General features: G+C 32.2%; 12 protein-coding genes and 1 non-coding gene across 13 annotated transcripts in view; 10 read left to right on the top strand and 3 right to left on the bottom strand. All coding sequences in view use genetic code 11, as the record gives it.

Annotated features, from left to right (window-relative positions):
* Positions 1 to 2,156, top strand: part of ycf1 — a 5,664-nt gene extending 3,508 nt beyond the window's left edge. The window contains exon 1 of the mRNA in view: positions 1 to 2,156. This exon is cut by the window's left edge and continues 3,508 nt beyond it. Within this exon, the coding sequence (YP_009588849.1) occupies positions 1 to 2,156 (2,156 nt within the window).
* A 401-nt stretch (positions 2,157 to 2,557) lies between these two features.
* rps15 (ribosomal protein S15) lies at positions 2,558 to 2,821 on the top strand. Its single transcript has one exon. The coding sequence runs from the start codon at positions 2,558 to 2,560 to the stop codon at positions 2,819 to 2,821; it is 264 nt and encodes an 87-aa protein (YP_009588848.1).
* A 111-nt stretch (positions 2,822 to 2,932) lies between these two features.
* Positions 2,933 to 4,114, top strand: ndhH. Its single transcript has one exon. It carries the CDS (start codon positions 2,933 to 2,935, stop codon positions 4,112 to 4,114), a length of 1,182 nt encoding a protein of 393 aa, YP_009588847.1.
* A 1-nt stretch (position 4,115) lies between these two features.
* On the top strand, positions 4,116 to 6,365 carry ndhA. The gene is made up of 2 exons: positions 4,116 to 4,668; positions 5,827 to 6,365. Exons 1-2 carry the CDS (start codon positions 4,116 to 4,118, stop codon positions 6,363 to 6,365), a joined length of 1,092 nt encoding a protein of 363 aa, YP_009588846.1.
* Positions 6,366 to 6,449: 84 nt separating this feature from the next.
* Positions 6,450 to 6,953, top strand: ndhI. Its single transcript has one exon. It carries the CDS (start codon positions 6,450 to 6,452, stop codon positions 6,951 to 6,953), a length of 504 nt encoding a protein of 167 aa, YP_009588845.1.
* Positions 6,954 to 7,351: 398 nt separating this feature from the next.
* Positions 7,352 to 7,882, top strand: ndhG. Its single transcript has one exon. It carries the CDS (start codon positions 7,352 to 7,354, stop codon positions 7,880 to 7,882), a length of 531 nt encoding a protein of 176 aa, YP_009588844.1.
* Positions 7,883 to 8,105: 223 nt separating this feature from the next.
* On the top strand, positions 8,106 to 8,411 carry ndhE. The gene has a single exon. It carries the CDS (start codon positions 8,106 to 8,108, stop codon positions 8,409 to 8,411), a length of 306 nt encoding a protein of 101 aa, YP_009588843.1.
* A 251-nt stretch (positions 8,412 to 8,662) lies between these two features.
* Positions 8,663 to 8,908, top strand: psaC. The gene has a single exon. It carries the CDS (start codon positions 8,663 to 8,665, stop codon positions 8,906 to 8,908), a length of 246 nt encoding a protein of 81 aa, YP_009588842.1.
* A 117-nt stretch (positions 8,909 to 9,025) lies between these two features.
* On the top strand, positions 9,026 to 10,528 carry ndhD. Its single transcript has one exon. It carries the CDS (start codon positions 9,026 to 9,028, stop codon positions 10,526 to 10,528), a length of 1,503 nt encoding a protein of 500 aa, YP_009588841.1.
* Positions 10,529 to 10,763: 235 nt separating this feature from the next.
* On the bottom strand, positions 10,764 to 11,705 carry ccsA. Its single transcript has one exon. It carries the CDS (start codon positions 11,703 to 11,705, stop codon positions 10,764 to 10,766), a length of 942 nt encoding a protein of 313 aa, YP_009588840.1.
* A 103-nt stretch (positions 11,706 to 11,808) lies between these two features.
* trnL-UAG lies at positions 11,809 to 11,888 on the bottom strand. Its single transcript has one exon. It is a non-coding gene; the product is annotated as a tRNA-Leu (tRNA).
* A 905-nt stretch (positions 11,889 to 12,793) lies between these two features.
* rpl32 (ribosomal protein L32) lies at positions 12,794 to 12,961 on the bottom strand. The gene has a single exon. It carries the CDS (start codon positions 12,959 to 12,961, stop codon positions 12,794 to 12,796), a length of 168 nt encoding a protein of 55 aa, YP_009588839.1.
* Positions 12,962 to 13,743: 782 nt separating this feature from the next.
* Positions 13,744 to 15,000, top strand: part of ndhF — a 2,220-nt gene continuing 963 nt past the window's right edge. The window contains exon 1 of the mRNA in view: positions 13,744 to 15,000. This exon is cut by the window's right edge and continues 963 nt beyond it. Coding sequence (YP_009588838.1) covers positions 13,744 to 15,000 — 1,257 coding nt within the window.

The following is a 15,000-nucleotide window of genomic DNA, read 5'->3' as shown; positions in this document are numbered from 1 at the left end:
TTGAGAAATTCATCTCCAATAATGAAATAAATCAAGAAAAAATTACTAATAAAAAAAAAATTCACTTTATCTTTATTTCGACTATAAAAAAGTCACTTTATAATATTAGTAAGAAAAATTCACATATTTTTTGTGATTTATCCTACTTGTCACAAGCATATGTATTTTACAAATTATCACAAACCCAAGTTATTAATTTGTCTAAATTTAGATCTGTTCTTCAATATAACACAACGTCTTGCTTCCTTAAGACTAAAATAAAGAACTATTTTAAAACACTAGGAATATTTCATTCGGAATTAAAACATAAGAAACTTCAGAGTTATAGAATCAATCAATGGAAAAACTGGTTAAGATGGCATTATCAATACGATTTATCTCAGATTAGATGGTCTAGATTAATGCCAAAAAAATGGCGAACTAAGGTTAATCAAAGTTGTATGGCTCAAAATCAAAATAGAAACTTAAACAAATGGAATTCATATGAAAAAGACCAATTAATTCATTACAAAAAAGAAAATGATTCGGAACTCTATTCATTATCAAACCAAAAAGATAATTTTAAAAAATGTTATAGATATGGTCTTTTAGCATATAAATCAATTAATTATGAAAATAAAAGTGACTCATTTTTTTCTAGATTACCCTTTCAAGTAAAGAAGAACTTAGAAATTTCGTATAATTCCAACACGTCCAAACACAACTTTGTTGATATGCCCGGCAATCTTCATATCAATAATTATCTAAGAAAGGTCAATATTCTAGATATAGAAAGAAATCTCGATAGAAAATATTTTGATTGGAAAATTATCCATTTTTCTCTTAGACAAAAAGGAGATATTGAAGCCTGGGTTAAGATCGATACCAACAGTAATCCAAATACTAAAATTGGTATTAATAATTATCAAATAATTGATAAAATTGAGAAAAAAGGGGTTTTTTATCTTACAACTCATCAAAATCCAGAAAAAACTCAAAAAAATTCGAAAAAAGTCTTTTTTGATTGGATGGGAATGAATGAAAAAATATTTAATCGTCCCATATTGAATCTGGAATTTTGGTTCTTCCCAGAATTTGTACTACTTTATAATGTCTATAAAATAAAACCGTGGATTATACCAAGCAAATTCCTTCTTTTTAATTTGAATACAAATGAAAATGTTATTCAAAATAAAAACCAAAAACAAAACTTTTTTCTACCATCAAATAAAAAAATAAAGAATCGAAGTCAAGAAACAAAAGAACCCCCAAGTCAAAGAGAGCGTGGATCAGATATAGAAAACAAAGGAAATCTGAGCCCTGTTTTTTCAAAACATCAAACCGATCTTGAAAAAGATTACGTGGAATCAGACACAAAAAAGGGTCAAAATAAAAAACAATACAAAAGCAACACGGAAGCAGAACTAGATTTGTTCTTGAAACGTTATTTGCTTTTTCAATTGAGATGGAACGATGCTTTGAATAAAAGAATGCTCGAAAATATCAAGGTATATTGTCTCCTGCTTCGACTGATAAATCCAACCAAAATTACTATATCGTCAATTCAAAGGAGAGAAATGAGTTTGGATATAATGCTGATTCAGGCAAATTTACCTCTTACAGACTTGATGAAGAAGGGGGTATTGATTATCGAACCTATTCGGTTGTCTGTAAAACATAATGGACAATTTATTATGTATCAAACCATAGGTATTTCATTGGTTCATAAAAGTAAACACCAAACTAATCAAAGATACCGAGAACAAAGATATGTTGATAAAAAGAATTTTGACGAATTCATTCTGCAACCTCAAACTCAAAGAATAAATACAGAAAAAACTCATTTTGATTTGCTTGTTCCTGAAAATATTTTATGGTCTAGACGTCGTAGAGAATTGAGAATTCGAAGTTTTTTTAATTCTTTGAATTGGAATGTCGTCGATAGAAATTCAGTATTTTGCAACGAAACCAATGTAAAAAACTGGAGTCAATTTTTGGGTGAACGGAAACCCCTTTATAAAGATAAAAATAAATTAATTAAATTTAAGTTCTTTCTTTGGCCTAATTATCGATTAGAAGATTTAGCTTGTATGAATCGTTATTGGTTTGATACCAATAATGGTAGCCGTTTCAGTATCTTAAGGATACATATGTATCCACGATTGAAAATTAATTGATAGTACTATATACCCTGTCTCGTATAGAGTATCTGAAAGCAAACAAATGCAAACATGCCTTGTTTTACATCTCATTCGAATCTAATTCGAGTAGACAATACTAAATCAATAAAATAAGGTATTGATTAGATCTAGAAATGAATCAACAGAATCTTCTTCATTTTAGGATTTTAGGTTTCAATTATTCGCTTTTGTGACTGAAAAAAACGTACCTACCACCTTTTTGGATTCCTATCTGAATCAAATTTGAAATTTGATTAATTTATTGGAATTGCTAAAATTAGAGGTTCATAAAGAAATTAAGTCTATATACCACGTTCAAATTACTGGCATTATTATTACTGATCAATAAAATTCTAAAAAATCCATATCTGTAAAATAAAGAAAGGGGAAATTCATTTATGGTAAAAAATTCTGTCATTTCAGTTATTTTTCAAAAAGAAAAGAAAGGATCTGTTGAATTTCAAGTATTCAATTTCACCAATAAGATACGGAGACTTACTTCACATTTAGAATTGCACAAAAAAGACTATTTATCTCAGAGAGGTTTGAAGAAAATTTTGGGAAAACGTCAACGACTGCTAGCTTATTTGGCAAAAAAAAATAGAGTACGTTATAAAGAATTAATTAATCAGTTGGACATTCGAGAGACAAAAACTCGTTAATTTGATTAATTTGAAGAGTTATTTCATTTTCACTTATATGTTTCGATTAAATTTTGATGAACTTCTTTTCACTTTCAGTAATTCATGGAAGAATGAATCGTTAAAAAACTTATGACTGCACCAACTACAAGAAAAGACCTCATGATAGTCAATATGGGGCCTCAGCACCCATCAATGCACGGTGTTCTTCGACTCATCGTTACTCTAGATGGTGAAGATGTTGTCGACTGCGAACCAATATTGGGTTATTTACATAGAGGGATGGAGAAAATTGCGGAAAACCGAACAATTATACAATATTTGCCTTATGTAACACGTTGGGATTATTTAGCTACTATGTTCACAGAAGCAATAACCATAAATGGACCCGAACAATTAGGCAATATTCAAGTACCTAAAAGGGCTAGCTATATCAGAGTCATTATGTTGGAGTTGAGTCGGATAGCTTCTCATTTGTTATGGCTCGGTCCTTTTATGGCGGATATTGGTGCACAGACCCCTTTCTTCTATATTTTTCGAGAAAGAGAATTGATATATGACCTATTCGAAGCTGCCACCGGTATGCGAATGATGCATAATTATTTTCGTATTGGAGGAGTGGCTGCCGATCTACCCTATGGCTGGATAGATAAATGTTTGGATTTTTGCGATTATTTTTTAACAGGGGTTGCTGAGTATCAAAAACTTATTACCCGGAATCCTATTTTTTTAGAACGAGTTGAAGGCGTAGGCATTATTGGGAGAGACGAGGCAGTAAATTGGGGTTTATCGGGACCAATGCTACGAGCTTCCGGAATAGAATGGGATCTTCGTAAAGTTGATCATTATGAGTCTTACGACGAATTTGATTGGCAGGTTCAATGGCAACGAGAAGGGGATTCATTAGCTCGTTATTTAGTACGAATCGGTGAAATGACAGAATCCATAAAGATTATTCAACAGGCTCTAGAAGGAATTCCAGGAGGGCCTTACGAAAATTTAGAAATGCGACGTTTTGACAGATTAAAAGATCCTGAATGGAATGATTTTGAATATCGGTTTATTAGTAAAAAGCCTTCTCCAACTTTTGAATTGTCGAAACAAGAACTTTATGTGAGAGTTGAAGCCCCAAAAGGAGAATTGGGGATTTTTCTGATAGGAGACCAGAGCGTTTTTCCTTGGAGATGGAAAATTCGCCCACCAGGTTTTATCAATTTGCAAATTCTTCCTCAGTTAGTTAAAAGAATGAAATTGGCTGATATTATGACAATACTAGGTAGCATAGATATCATTATGGGAGAAGTTGATCGTTGAAATGATAATTGATACAACAGAAATAGAGACTATCAATTCTTTTTCCAAATTGGAATCCTTAAAAGAAGTCTATGGGATCATATGGATGCTTGTCCCTATTGTGACTCTTGTATTAGGAATCACAATAGGTGTACTAGTAATTGTTTGGTTAGAAAGAGAAATATCTGCAGGAATACAACAACGTATCGGGCCTGAATATGCCGGCCCTTTAGGAATTCTTCAAGCTCTAGCAGATGGGACAAAACTACTTTTGAAAGAGAACCTTATTCCATCTACAGGAGATACTCGTTTATTCAGTATTGGGCCATCCATAGCAGTAATATCTATCTTTCTAAGTTATTCAGTAATTCCTTTTGGTGATCACCTTGTTCTAGCCGATCTTAGTATTGGTGTTTTTTTTTGGATTGCCATTTCAAGTATTGCTCCCGTTGGACTTCTTATGTCGGGGTATGGATCAAATAATAAATATTCCTTTTTAGGTGGTCTACGGGCAGCTGCTCAATCAATTAGTTATGAAATACCATTAGCTCTATGTGTGTTATCAATATCTCTACGTGTGATTCGGTGAGACCTAAAATTTATCAAAATTCTTTTCTTTCTAGAAACAAGGATAAAAAGATTTGATTGACTATATATATTTTTATTTTTCTTCAGCATTTGAGTTGATAAACTAAACCAGATAGTTATATGAGTGAAAGAAAACGGCTTCTAAATTTGCAGTAAAAAAGTTGAGTCTCATTTCCTATGTACAAGAATCAAATGGTGAAAAAAGTAAACATAAGCAAGAGAGATTGTTTACCCCAAGATTCATGAATTGTCATGATAGCTTGAAGCGGGTTCAAAAGACCAACTCTATGGATTTTTTACTGTCTATTACCATAGATGGATTTCCACAACGGGAGGTTTTTGAAACAAAAAATGAGTGGATGGTTAGGAAGACCAAGATACACAAAGGATTAGTAATTGAGATTATGTAAGTTATCCAAGAGGATATTTCTGTACATAAAAGGAATTCAAATTGGGGCTTTACATTCGTAGAAATGATCAAGAAGTACTCCCCATGATTCTGATCCAGAGTATGTTCCTATCCACTGAGTAAGTAACTAACTATCAAGAACGAAGTAATCTTTTACTTTGGTTAAAGGCCCTTTTTCTGAGAAAGGAGAATAGGAATGAAATAAAAAAATCGAAATAGAAAGAAAAGAATCTAATTGCAAAAGCAAAAAGGAGGGATGTCTTTTTTTTTTCTTCCTTTTTTCTTTTTTTGTTTTTATTCTTTCTTTCCTATAATTCAATTTTGATTTCTATTTAGAGAGATAAAATTTTTGTCATGATTCATGAACTAATGTACTCTCTAATTTTTTTCGTAATTGAAAATTCGAGGTTGAAATGTATATGTGATATTGCTATAAAGCACATTTTTTTATTTAATGATAAGGTTATTAATCAACAAAGAAAAATTAAAATTCTTAAAAGATGAGATAAATTCAGAAGCACTTATTTATTAGTTTTAAATATAGCAGACAGAATTCCATTGGTCTAATTTGGGACCTTAGGATAGATTTTGACTCTATCTGACAAACATATCAAGATAAAGAATAGGAAAGGGCCCTTAGGTTTATTTGTGACCTCTGAGGAGCCGTATGAGGTGAAAATCTCACGTACGGTTCTGGAATAGCGATGGGCACAGTGATGTTATCATCGACTATGATTATCTAACAGTTCAAGTACAGTTGATATAGTGGAAGCGCAGTCAAAATATGGTTTTTGGGGGTGGAATTTGTGGCGTCAACCCATCGGGTTTATCGTTTTTCTAATTTCTTCTCTCGCCGAGTGTGAAAGATTACCTTTTGATTTACCAGAAGCAGAAGAAGAATTAGTAGCAGGGTATCAAACCGAATATTCAGGTATCAAATTTGGTTTATTTTACATTGCTTCATATCTGAATCTACTAGTTTCTTCATTATTTGTAACAGTTCTTTACTTGGGAGGTTGGAATCTTTCTATTCCGTACATATTTGTTCCTGAGCTATTTGGCATAAATAAAGGGGGTAAAGTCTTTGGAACACTAATTGGTATCTTTATCACATTAGCCAAAACTTATTTGTTTTTGTTCATTCCTATTGCAACAAGATGGACTTTACCGAGGCTGAGAATGGACCAACTATTAAATCTTGGGTGGAAATTTCTTTTACCGATTTCTCTAGGTAATCTATTATTGACAACCTCGTCCCAACTTCTTTCACTGTAAAAGACCACAATATCCTAGATTCACGACTTGTCTCAAACAAGAGAAAGAAACAAGCATAAAATCTTTTTTATAGATATTCAACATATGCTCCCTATGATAACTGAATTCATAAATTATGGTCAACAAACAATACGAGCCGCCAGATACATCGGCCAAGGTTTCATGATTACCCTGTCCCACGCAAATCGTTTACCTGTAACTATTCAATACCCCTACGAAAAATTGATCACATCGGAACGTTTCCGAGGCCGAATACACTTTGAATTTGATAAATGCATTGCTTGTGAAGTATGTGTGCGTGTATGTCCTATAGATTTACCCGTTGTTGATTGGAAGTTGGAAACTGATATTCGAAAGAAACGATTGCTTAATTACAGTATTGATTTTGGAATCTGTATATTTTGTGGTAATTGCGTTGAGTATTGCCCAACAAATTGTTTATCAATGACCGAAGAATATGAACTTTCTACTTATGATCGTCACGAATTGAATTATAATCAAATCGCTTTGGGTCGCTTACCAATGTCAGTAATTGATGATTACACAATTCGAACAATTTCGAATTTACCTCAAATAAACAATGAATAAACCCTTAATTCGATTCAAAAAAATTACGAATTACGAAGGCTTAGTTCGGATCTAAAACAATGAGATTTTTGCTTGGGCAATTCAAACTAGTGGTTGCTTAATGAGACTCCTAGCTTAATTTAGATTGAAAACAAAACCGATTTCAATATTATATATTATAATAGTAATGGTTTCAAAGTAGATAAATGATATCAAAAATAGATAGGTTTAAACTACTCTTTCGACGAATAAAGAATGGATAGTGGTCCAATAAAATAAAAGCATCTACGTCAATTCATACCCATTAGACTTTCATTCAATTAACAATTTCAAAGTATCATAAAAAATAGAAAAACTTCTTTTTTCCTGGTCAGGTCAATAAAGTCATGAAATTCTTCGTTTTTGATTTTTTATAAAAAATGGATTTATCTGAACCAATACATGATTTTCTTTTAGTCTTTCTAGGATCGGGTCTTATATTAGGGGGTCTAGGAGTGGTATTACTTCCCAATCCAATTTATTCGGCCTTTTCCTTGGGATTGGTTCTTATTTGTACATCGTTATTCTATATTCTATCTAACTCCTATTTTGTAGCTGCTGCGCAGCTACTTATTTACGTAGGAGCTATAAATGTTTTAATCATTTTTGCTGTGATGTTCATGAATGGCTCAGAATATTACAAGGATTTTCATCTTTGGACCGTAGGAGATGGAATTACTTCGATGGTTTGTATAAGTCTTTTTATTTCACTAATTACTACTATTTCAGATACGTCATGGTACGGGATTATTTGGACTACAAGATCAAACCAGATTATAGAGCAAGATTTTCTAAGTAATAGTCAACAAATTGGAATTCATTTATCAACAGATTTTTTTCTCCCATTTGAACTTATTTCCATAATCCTTTTAGTTGCTTTAATAGGTGCAATTGCTGTAGCTCGTCAATAAAAAATTTCTATTAAAACTTGGAATTCAAATAAAATTTTGTTCTGTCTTATCACATTAATTTTCCTTGAATTCTATTTGAATTCTAGCTGGATAAATAGAAAGACTTTAGGTCAATCTAGTACCAATCTATTTCTTTGTTCCATACTTGTTATATACTAGTCAATGAAATTAGTTGAATTGTTGTTCATATTGAAAGGAGTCGAGATTGATAAGGAGTTGTTTAATGATTCTCGAACATGTACTTGTTTTGAGTGCCTATTTATTTTCTATCGGTATCTATGGATTGATCACAAGTCGAAATATGGTTAGAGCCCTTATGTGTCTTGAACTTATATTGAATGCGGTTAATATAAATTTTGTAACATTTTCTGATTTTTTTGATAATCGTCAATTAAAGGGAGACATTTTCTCAATTTTTGTTATAGCTATTGCAGCCGCTGAAGCAGCCATTGGCCTGGCTATTGTTTCATCAATTTACCGTAACAGAAAATCAACTCGTATCAACCAATCAAATTTGTTGAATAATTAATATTAATCATCTAGATTCTAATATTGAGAAATCAATTTTAATTAGCATGTTTACTACGTAAAGTATGATCTTGTTTGCAAAACATAAGAAATCAAAGTATTTTGGCCTCTCTCATATCTCATAAACCAATCCAGAAAGGGGTTGATTAGAAAATCATGATAACTCATTGATTCATCTGGTATCTAAATATATGATTCGTTTCTAAGTTTACTAGATCGAAAATTTATAACATTCAAAAACGTATAGACCCAATGTCACATTCAGTAAAGATTTATGATACGTGTATAGGATGTACTCAATGTGTCCGAGCCTGCCCCACTGATGTATTAGAAATGATACCTTGGGACGGTTGTAAGGCTAAACAAATTGCTTCTGCTCCACGAACAGAGGACTGTGTTGGTTGTAAGAGATGTGAATCCGCCTGTCCAACAGATTTCTTGAGTGTCCGAGTTTATTTATGGCATGAAACAACTCGCAGTATGGGTCTAGCTTATTGATACGTTCGAGAAAACTCTACTTGAATCCATTTAATTTTTTTACCGACAAACCTGTGCTCGAAAATAAAAATATTTTGAGCACGGGTTTTTTTGGTCCAAGTGTATCTTGTCTTTACTACGAATTATTTTCCTTGGTTAACAATAATTGTCGTTTTTCCGATATTTGCGGGTTCTTTAATTTTCTTTCTTCCCCATAAAGGAAATAGGGTAATTAGGTGGTATACGATATGTATATGTATTTTAGAACTCCTTCTAACAACTTATGCATTTTGTTATCATTTCCAATCGGATGATCCATTAATCCAACTAGTAGAGGATTATAAATGGATCGATTTTTTTGATTTCCATTGGAGATTAGGAATAGATGGACTTTCTATAGGACCCATTTTATTAACAGGATTTATCACTACTTTAGCGACTTTAGCGGCTTGGCCAGTTACTCGAGATTCTAGATTATTCCATTTTCTCATGTTAGCAATGTACAGTGGTCAAATTGGATCATTTTCGTCTCGGGACCTTTTACTTTTTTTCATCATGTGGGAGTTAGAATTAATTCCTGTTTATCTACTTCTAGCCATGTGGGGAGGAAAGAAACGTCTGTACTCAGCTACAAAATTTATTTTGTACACGGCGGGGGGTTCTGTTTTTCTCTTAATGGGAGTTTTGGGTGTTGCTTTATATGGTTCTAATGAACCAACATTAAATTTTGAAACATCAGTTAATCAGTCATATCCTGTGGTTTTAGAAATAATCTTCTATATTGGATTTTTTATTGCTTTTGCTGTCAAATCGCCCATTATCCCCCTACACACATGGTTACCAGATACCCATGGAGAAGCACATTACAGTACTTGTATGCTTCTAGCCGGAATCTTATTAAAAATGGGAGCGTATGGATTAATTCGAATCAATATGGAATTATTACCTCATGCCCATTCTATATTTTCTCCTTGGTTGATGATAATAGGTACAATACAAATAATCTATGCAGCTTCAACATCTCTTGGCCAACGGAATTTAAAAAAAAGAATAGCCTATTCCTCTGTCTCCCATATGGGTTTCATAATTATAGGAATTAGTTCTCTAACCGATACGGGACTTAATGGAGCCCTTTTACAAATAATCTCTCATGGATTTATTGGTGCTGCACTTTTTTTCTTGGCGGGAACGACTTATGATAGAATCCGCCTTGTTTATCTTGACGAAATGGGCGGAATAGCTATTCCAATGCCAAAAATGTTCACGATGTTCAGTAGCTTTTCGATGGCTTCCCTTGCATTACCAGGTATGAGTGGTTTTGTTGCCGAATTGATAGTATTTTTTGGAATAATTACCGGCCAAAAATATCTTTTAATTCCAAAACTACTAATTACTTTTGTAATGGCAATTGGAATTATATTAACTCCTATTTATTCATTATCTATGCCACGCCAGATGTTCTATGGATACAAGCTATTTAACGCCCCGAAGGATTCTTTTTTTGATTCTGGACCGCGAGAGTTATTTCTTTCGATCTCCATCTTTTTACCCGTAATAGGTATTGGTATATACCCCGATTTCGTTCTTTCATTAGCAGTTGACAAGGTCGAAGTTATTCTATCTAATTTTTTTTATAGATAATTGGATGACTGAAATAAAAAAACCTATGTTTGTTTTTAAAAACATTCTTGGACAATGAAAAAAAGAAGACTTTTTTTCTTCTCTTAACTTAAGAATTAAGTAAAAACAATGAAATTGAACTACATATGGTAGAAAACCGTGTGAATCATCAATACAATATTTGATTCACACGGTCCGCATGCTGGTTCATACAATGCGTCGCCCGCTCTTGTATTTGTAATAACTTGTCTTGAATTCAATTAAATGTTGATGGAAAAGAACCATAACTATGTAACCCTATTCCTAATAGATTGACCCCAAAATAGCATATCCAAATTATAAGAAAACCTATAGACGCTACAATTGCAGAATTTGGACCCCGCAAATTTCTATTTGTTCGAGTATGTAAATAAATTGCAAATACGATCCAAGTAATAAATGCCCAAGTTTCTTTTGGATCCCAATTCCAATAGGACCCCCACGCTTCATTAGCCCATACCGCTCCCGAAAGGATTCCTATGGTTAAAAAAGTAAATCCTAAACTAATAACCCGATAACTCCAATAATCCAATTGTTGAATCAATTGGGACCTGTAATAATTTTGAGCACAAAAAAACGAAGTATTTTCGACAACATTTTCACCCAAGAAAAATGACTCGTTTAAAAAACCATTGCTCTTATAAAAAAGCTTTCTGTTTTTTCGAAATGTAATCACTAGAAGTGCTACTGATAATAACGATCCACATAAAAGGGCTGCATAGCCCAATATCATCATACTTACGTGCATTATTAACCACTCAGATTGAAGAGCAGGTACTAATATTCCAGATTGGTGTATTTCAGTTAAAATACCTGAAGTAGCAAAGCCTTGGGTCAAAATAGCACTTGGTCCAGTTATTTTACTTAAAATTAAAACATTTTTTTTGAAATATGGAATTATATGAATAAGGGAGAAACTCCATGAAAGGAAAATTAATGATTCATATAAATCGCTTAGTGGGAAATGTCCTGAAGAAATCCAACGAGTAACTAATAATCCTGTTATACAGAAAAAAGTAACTATTATGCCCTTTTCTGACGAATCGTATAGTTTTACAATTTCATCGACTAAAAAGGTTATCAAATGAATTGTAATTACAATTGAAACGATCGAAAAGGAAATGTGAGTTAATATATGCTCTAAGGTTGAAAATATCATAAAAAATCTTAAAAAAGAAGAGTCCCTTAATTACATAATTCTAAAATGGAAATCGGGAATTGAATTCATTATAAGATCTATTTATCCTTTTTAGAAGATGCTATGCCGCCACTCGGACTCGAACCGAGATGCATTAGCACTGCTTCCTAAGAGCAGCGTGTCTACCAATTTCACCATAGCGGCTTGTCTTGAACTCATAATAGCCTATGAATAAGCAATCGTCGAGATTGAGTAAGCTATTTTAGTTTAGTAATGATTCAAATGGATCAATAACAATAAAAAGTTGTTCAAATAGGAATTTGAGGTTGAAGGTTCATTATTTTTGATTTGAGTTTAGAGTCTTAGTTTTTTTTATTTAACCTATTTAACCTGGGACTTTCCTATATTTTATACTTTCCTCGAATTCAACTCTTGTAACTAAACCGTTCTATACTTCTATACTCAATTAAGGAATAGAGTTCAAAAAGTTTTTGTTTTCATTGTTTAAGCAGCAATTTCTTATTTTTTTTTCATAAATCTAAAATAAAACAAAAAAGGGATTTTGACGACAAAATAGAAAGAAAAGAACCAATTTTGCATCGCTAAAAATTCACAATTAGTCATACAAAATTTCATTAAGCAATTTTCTCTATTGGGTTAAGGGCAAGATATACATGGGGGTCTATATAATAATTCAGAGAAAATAAAAAGGTTTCAAAATAGAATCAATTACTTTCAATGAGTTCTTAACTTTCACTAAAGATTTTTATATACGTTCTTCTATAGATATGCAAATATAGAATTTTATTTGCATTTTATTCTGCAAATAGGTCGATGGGGAAAATAAAACTCCCCACCTTGGAATAGAAATGATCTTTATTCTTTTGTCAACAAAAAAGTTATTATTCAGTGAATAGTAAATAGAGGATTTCCTAATTCTATTATTTTATATATCAATCAGAAAAGCGAATAGAGTTCCGTTACATATGGATTGGTGAGCTAATCAATATCAAATAGGAAAGGTAAATCGTTCAATTATTCAATTATTATCTAATTGAAGAATAATTGAATTATTTTTTCAAGTTGATTCAAATTATTCTAACGTTTTATTACTTATTTATTTTTGTTTGGCGTACAAAAAAACTTTTTGAATTCCCGGTAGAAAGAGATTTCGCTAATGAAAAAGCCTTTAATGCTACCCAATACCCCTTCCTTTTCCAAATATTTTTACGAATACGCTTTTTTGATGTCGAAGTGCGTTTTTTTGGAACTGCCATTTAGAAATTAAAAAATTATTGATTGTTATAGCTGGATGTGAAAGACATCTATTGTTCAAAACGAATTCTTTTTACTACTATTTATTTTCGAGCTAATAGTGTCCTCCTCAAATAAAACATTATCGAGATAGGCAAAAGCTATGTGAAAGTTGCAGAATACTGGAAATAAAAACAGAAGGCCAATATTTTTTTTTTTTCAAGTTTTTCTATTTCATAAAACATTCATAATCGTAAAAAAGAAAAGGTTCTCTATTGACTGGTATCTTTATTTCACATTCTTTTTGATTCATCAAATCTATACCTATAGAATTTGATAATCGGCTGTTCTGTAGAAATGAAGAAAGAAAATTTGTTGAACTTAATATAAAAATCAAAAATAAAATAACGAATCCCAAAAATATTCGATTTCTATTTATGGTTCCACATTTCATTTACATGCAATAAAATACCTCGAAAGGTTTAAAGATAAGAACCGCGTTTTACTTCAGGAAATGAAAAACTTGAATCCCCGTTCGATTCACTGGTCAAACTTGGATAAAAAATAGGCTTATTTCAAAGGAGACTAGTAATTAATCCCTTTTATATCATTTGACCAATCGTAACTTCGTGATTTGAATAGTTGAAGTATTTAGCAAAGACTCAGAATAAGTAAGAAAAAAAAATTCTATTTAAGTTTTAAATTAGTTTAAGTTAGTCCATATTTTTACTTTTTATTGACTCCTTTCAAAAGAGGTAAGATCCGGTGAATCGGAAACAATTAATTAAGAATTTAAAACTTTTTTATGGAACAGACATATGAATATGCGTGGATCATACCTTTCATTCCACTTCCAGTCCCTATGTTAATAGGAGCGGGACTTATTCTTTTTCCAACGGCAACAAAAAGTTTTCGCCGTATGTGGGCTTTTCAGAGTGTTTTATTGTTAAGCATAGTCATGATTTTTTCAATCTACCTGTCTATTCAGCAAATAAATAGCAGTTCTGTTTATCAATATGTATGGTCTTGGATCATTAATAATGATTTTTCTTTAGACTTCGGATACTTGATCGACCCACTTACTTCTATTATGTCAATATTAATCACTACTGTTGGAATTATGGTTCTTATTTATAGTGATAATTATATGGCTCATGATCAAGGCTATTTGAGATTTTTTGCTTATATGAGTTTTTTCAGTACTTCCATGTTGGGATTAGTTACTAGTTCGAATTTGATACAAATTTATATTTTTTGGGAATTGGTTGGGCTGTGTTCCTATCTATTAATAGGATTTTGGTTTACACGACCTGTTGCGGCAAATGCTTGTCAAAAAGCGTTTGTAACTAATCGTGTAGGGGATTTTGGTTTATTATTAGGAATTTTAGGTTTTTATTGGATAACGGGGAGTTTCGAATTTAGAGATTTATTCGAAATATTCAATAACTTGATTTATAATAATGAGGTCAATTTTTTATTTGTTACGTTATGCGCTGTTCTCTTATTTGCCGGTGCAGTTGCTAAATCCGCCCAATTCCCCCTTCATGTATGGTTACCTGATGCCATGGAGGGGCCTACTCCTATTTCGGCTCTTATACATGCTGCTACTATGGTAGCGGCGGGAATTTTTCTTGTAGCTCGGCTTCTTCCTCTTTTCAGAGTTATACCTTACATAATGTATTTGATCTCGGTTATAGGAATAATAACAGTATTATTAGGAGCTACTTTAGCTCTTGCTCAAAAAGACATTAAGAGAGGTTTAGCCTATTCCACAATGTCTCAATTGGGTTATATGATGTTAGCTCTAGGTATGGGGTCTTATCGAAGCGCTTTATTTCATTTGATTACTCATGCTTATTCCAAAGCATTATTATTTTTAGGATCCGGATCTATTATTCATTCAATGGAAACTATTGTTGGATATTCTCCAGCTAAAAGCCAGAATATGGGTCTTATGGGAGGTTTAAGAAAACATGTACCAATTACCAAAATCACATTTTTATTAGGTACACTTTCTCTTTGTGGTATTCCACCTCTTGCTTGTTTTTGGTCCAAAGATGAA

This window comes from Solanum verrucosum, plastid, assembly GCF_900185275.1.
Source record: "Solanum verrucosum voucher PI 195170 plastid, complete genome".
In the NCBI taxonomy this organism is placed as follows: Eukaryota; Viridiplantae; Streptophyta; class Magnoliopsida; order Solanales; family Solanaceae; genus Solanum; species Solanum verrucosum.
The sequence above is the reverse complement of the archived record's forward strand: the minus strand, read 5'-3'. Positions and strand labels throughout refer to the sequence as shown.